Source organism: Malus domestica, chromosome 16 (assembly GCF_042453785.1).
Source record: "Malus domestica chromosome 16, GDT2T_hap1".
In the NCBI taxonomy this organism is placed as follows: domain Eukaryota; kingdom Viridiplantae; phylum Streptophyta; class Magnoliopsida; order Rosales; family Rosaceae; genus Malus; species Malus domestica.
Genome location: NC_091676.1, coordinates 13,891,802 through 13,896,425, shown reverse-complemented (window position 1 = coordinate 13,896,425; position 4,624 = coordinate 13,891,802). Strand labels below are relative to the sequence as shown.

General features: G+C 37.9%; 1 protein-coding gene across 2 annotated transcripts; it reads right to left on the bottom strand.

Annotated features, from left to right (window-relative positions):
* Positions 1 to 401: 401 nt before the first annotated feature.
* Positions 402 to 4,177, bottom strand: LOC103403791 (acyl carrier protein 1, chloroplastic-like). Of its 2 annotated transcripts, none has more exons than XM_008342631.4 (4): positions 3,854 to 4,177; positions 2,535 to 2,642; positions 1,033 to 1,155; positions 402 to 744 (listed from the first exon to the last, which is right to left on the bottom strand). In XM_008342631.4, the coding sequence occupies exons 1-4, from the start codon at positions 3,908 to 3,910 to the stop codon at positions 619 to 621; spliced, it is 414 nt and encodes a 137-aa protein (XP_008340853.3). In that variant the 5' UTR covers positions 3,911 to 4,177; the 3' UTR covers positions 402 to 618. The 2 variants fall into 2 exon arrangements, with proteins under 2 accessions (XP_008340853.3, XP_008340852.3); XM_008342630.4 differs by having other exon boundaries at positions 2,535 to 2,645; positions 3,854 to 4,080.
* Positions 4,178 to 4,624: the final 447 nt, after the last annotated feature.

Below are 4,624 nucleotides of genomic sequence, written 5' to 3'. Positions count from 1 at the left end.
GGGCAATTGTCCGCCATTCTACACCCCCCAAGTCTGAATTCGCCAAACTCCTTCCGAATTACCATGGCCAGTTAGTCAACATGACAGTTCGTCAGCCATGCTATACTCAAGCTTGAATTCCCCAAACTCTTCGAGTCTGTATTCCCCAAACCCTTGCACTCAAAGTCTGAATTCCCCAATCTCTTCTTGACTAATTCCGAATCTCCCAAATCCCCTTCCCCACAACTAATCAGGTAAGAATTTGAATTGCCACCCATCTTACAAAGGTTGAAGGTTATTGGTAGTGTTTGTAATTAAGTAACACTTACTAGTGCTTGTCACATTGATTTTCTTCTCTTTCGAGAATTGTCGTCCACGATATTTGCAGTTATGCAAGTATGATAAAAATAAAATTCAGCACCTTAGCAAACAACTATTCATTATTTTTCTTGAGATAAAAGTAAACAAATACATAACATTAGAAACGCCACTAACGATCGATCTTCAATTAAGCGCGCTAAAACATCCATAACTAGAGATAATTAAAGTCCCAAAATCATAAAATATAAACCTCATACAAAGAAAGTAAGGGGAGAAAAAAAGGGTCCTCATGTTTGTGTTGGTTTTCTTCAAACTTCATTAAGCACTCTTCGCAACGAGATCCTCAATCAGATCAGCTGCATCTTGAACAGTGGCGATGGTCTGGGCATTTTCTTCCTCCACGGTGATGCCAAATGCCTCCTCAAGTCCCATCACAATCTCAACCTGTATCAATGGGTGCGAATATATCAATCACGATAACCAACTAAACACGGAAAAACAAACATCTATAGCAAGTTGCAACCAGTTTTGCACAAAGAGATCTATCCAAGAACGTTGTAGTCTGAAAGTTAATGATTAATTGGACTCCATAGCCTGATGTATCTATCCGCCCTATAAAACCCCTATCATTCTAAAATTCTAATTGCGTTATAGCAAAGGAAAAATAATAGAAAGCTAATGATTAATCGGCAAGGTAGAAAATAGGAACAACAAAAGATAATCGGTAATTACCGTGTCAAGAGAATCAGCACCAAGTTCTGAAAACTTTGAGCCAGCAGACACATCCACGTCTTCAGCTAAAGCCAGCTGCTTCTTCACTATGCTACACACTTTGGTGATAGTGTCCGGTTTGGCCTGCAAAAAGTATTAATACCATATTACTATTATAATTATAATCACTGTTACCTAACTTATATTTGACAGAGTTTTAGTACCTTTAGAGAACAAAAATGCTTTCTTAGACGACACAAGGCTAAGCATCCTATGACATGGTTATGATATTCAAGGGATAATTTGTTTTGTAGATTAAAGAAAACTGTGGAACAGTATAGGAATCATAGCGAGCCATGAGCAGATGGTACAAAGCACTGGCTTTCTGAGATGCCATAGTTTTTTTATCAGGCCCTCTTTTGGCGAAACAAAGAAGACATCTGAGGTCTGTGTTAAAGGAAACAGCACTCCGTGTCTTTAGGGGACCTCAAAGGAAAAGTTGTTTCATAGATTAAACAAAACTATGGAAGAGTGTAAGCATCTTAGCGATCCAAGAGCAGATGGGTACAAAGAACTGGCTTACTGAGATGCTATGATTTTTTATCAGGCCCTCTTAGCCAAACAAAGTAGACATCTGAGGTCTGTGTTAAAGGAAACAGCACTGCGTGTCTTAAGAGGATCTCAAAGGAAAAGTTGTTTTGTAGATTAAACAAAACTATGGAAGATTGTAAGCATCATAGCGAGCCAAGAGCAGATTGGTACAAAGCACTGGCTTTCTGAGATGCCCTAGTTTTTTATCAGGCCCTCTTTTAGCCAAACAAAGAAGACACCTGAGGTCTGTGTTAAAGGAAACAGCACTCCGTGTCTTAAGAGGACCGCAAAGGAAAAGTTGTTTCGTAGATTAAACAAAACTATGGAAGAGTGTAAGCATCATAGCGAGCAAAGAGCAGGTTGGTACAAAGCACTGGCTTTCTGAGATACCATTATTTGTTATCAGGCCCTCTTTTAGCAAAATAAAGAAGACAAACTGAGGTCTGCGTTAGAGGAAACAGCACTCCGTGTCTTAAGAGGACCTCAAAGGAAAAGTTGTTTCATAGATTAAAGAAAACTATGGAAGAGTGTAGGTATCATAGCGAGCCAAGAGCAGATTGGTACAAAGCACTGGCTTTCTGAGATACCATTATTCTTTATCAGGCCCTCTTTTAGCAAAACAAGGAAGACAATCAGAGGTCTGTGTTAGAGGAAACAGCACTCTGTGTCTTAAGAGGACCTCAACGTATAATTTCTTTCAATGCAGGAAACTTTTAAAAAGCGGAGTGAAGATGTTAAGGGAACAAATGGATTTTCCAACATGTCCAACCAGTAATCATATTTTATCAATTCAAAAAGAACATGTATACAATAAATTAATCCAATGCCACATCACCAGAAGTGAAGATATATTTAGAATGCAGAAATTTATGTATGAGACAGATGACAATAAAAGAAAAGGTTACGGTAGTATTATGATCAATCAAGCTTACCGCACAAGAAATTTGGAGGCGCCCAGGTCGGGAACTGAGAGATGGAAAGTGCTTTCCAGTGACGGAAAAGGAAACTGATTTCAAACCAGAGCTCCTGCTGCCAGGTGCCTGCTTCAACATTCAACCATAAAAAATGAATGTCATGAATGAAAATATATCAAATAAACATGAAGAAAAAGCAGAATCTAAGGAATTGAAAATTTTCAAGTCAATATTGTTCACTTATCTAAAAAGAGATATCATGGAATAAACACCCTTCATCATAAACCTTCTAAAATAGCCAATCTCCCACATGGCAAATACCCAACACTCTTTAAATTATACGAAGGGAAAACCCCAGCTTCCATTTTATCAAAGGAAAGTCAAACAGAAAGTTCATAAATTGTTCTTAAGCAGTGACAAAAATGTTGTAAATATGAACTAAACAAAACAGAAAACTAACTAAAAACAAATTTCTAGAGGGAGAGAACTGACGGAGGGGAAGATGACCTCGGATCTCCTAAGATTTAAAACAATGTATCCACTACTCACTACCATCTTCCATGTCTCTCCGAACTCTCATCGTATCCCTTCAGTTGTACTTGAACCATAAGATTCTCCAAGTACAATACGTACAAGTGATTTTGTAGAACTATTTAAAGTCATAAAACACGAGAAACAAAACATATCCTTCAGTTGTACTTGTACCATAATTTTCTTTTGATGTTTTGGTTAATCTAAGTTCAATGCGTGCAGCAACCAGCACAATTCAATACACGATTTTTGAAACCAAGCCATTTATTGTTGTGTCCAAAAGCTAGAACTAAAGCAAAGCAACCAGCACAATTCAATAAATGATTTTCGAAACCGAGTTATTTATTGTTGTGTCCAAAAGCTAGAACTAAAGCAAAATCATGAAGTTCAAAAGCTACCCCATGAAATAAAAAAACTGACCAAATAGCTTCAAATCACCAAATGGGGCCATCAAATGTCTAACCCAACCAGTAGCATGCAATCACTTTCCATTTCCAAACTTCAAAGTAGCAGATCAAATTATTCTAAAAACTCAATTCAATCAAATATGTCATACTCAAGCTACTCTCAGATCATTCAAAGCTCAAACTTTATGATCATCAAAAGTAAATTTTCAATCAATCAGAAATGGAAGCAAAAGCTTCTAGATTTACAGTTGACCAAAACAATCAATACCCAGCTCAACAAATCTAACCAGATTCCCAAAAAACACAATCTGAGGGTCCAAATCTACACCCACAAACCCAAATCCGAAAAACCGGAACAAACAAGCATAGAGAAGAAAGATGGAAACTTTATCCAATTACCAAAGCGGGCTTGAAGGAGGTGGAAAGGGCAGCAGAAGCTTGGGCGAGGGAAGCCATTGCCGTCGACAGAGGAGAGATCTGGTATCGAAAGAAGTGAGAAATGGAGGAGAGAATGGGGGGCGGAGAGCACGAAGAGTGTGTAGAGAGAGAGCGTGTGTGTGATTTGGGAGGAAAAGAGTCTTCAAACAAGGGTTTTATAAGTGCCGTGGATTGGTTGTTTCTTGGTGTTTGTTGGGATTTGTTGGGCCTTTTTCTTGCTTTGTTTCCATCGAAATATGGGGCTGTTTGGCCCTCGGCCTTCTATTTTCCTTCTTCCTGTTCGGCTCCTGGTTCAGGATCCAAGGAGGGTTGTATTGATATCAAATCTTCTGTTTGGCTCGTTCATTGGACTAGTAATCTGGACCGTTGATCAAGTTGACTTCTGAATTTTTGTTAGAGATATTCTTAAGCTAAGAGAAGAGAAAATATCTAAAATCAGGACGCAGTGAATTGAGACGGCCACTAGGAAAATCAACCACTTGCAATTTATGATTTAACAAGTTTAGATTTATAGTCTAGGTACAAAAAATATCTATCTATTTAGATTGTCTAGGGAAATCAACTACTTGAGATTTATGACTAAGTTTAGATTTTTTTTTTATGAACAAACGATATTATCTATACTAAATGACATGTTTATCGCAACCATGAATAACATTATCAACACTCCGGTCTTCTATACCAATGTTAGAGTGCAAATAGTGCTATTGGGAGCGTGACTTTTAGTTTAGA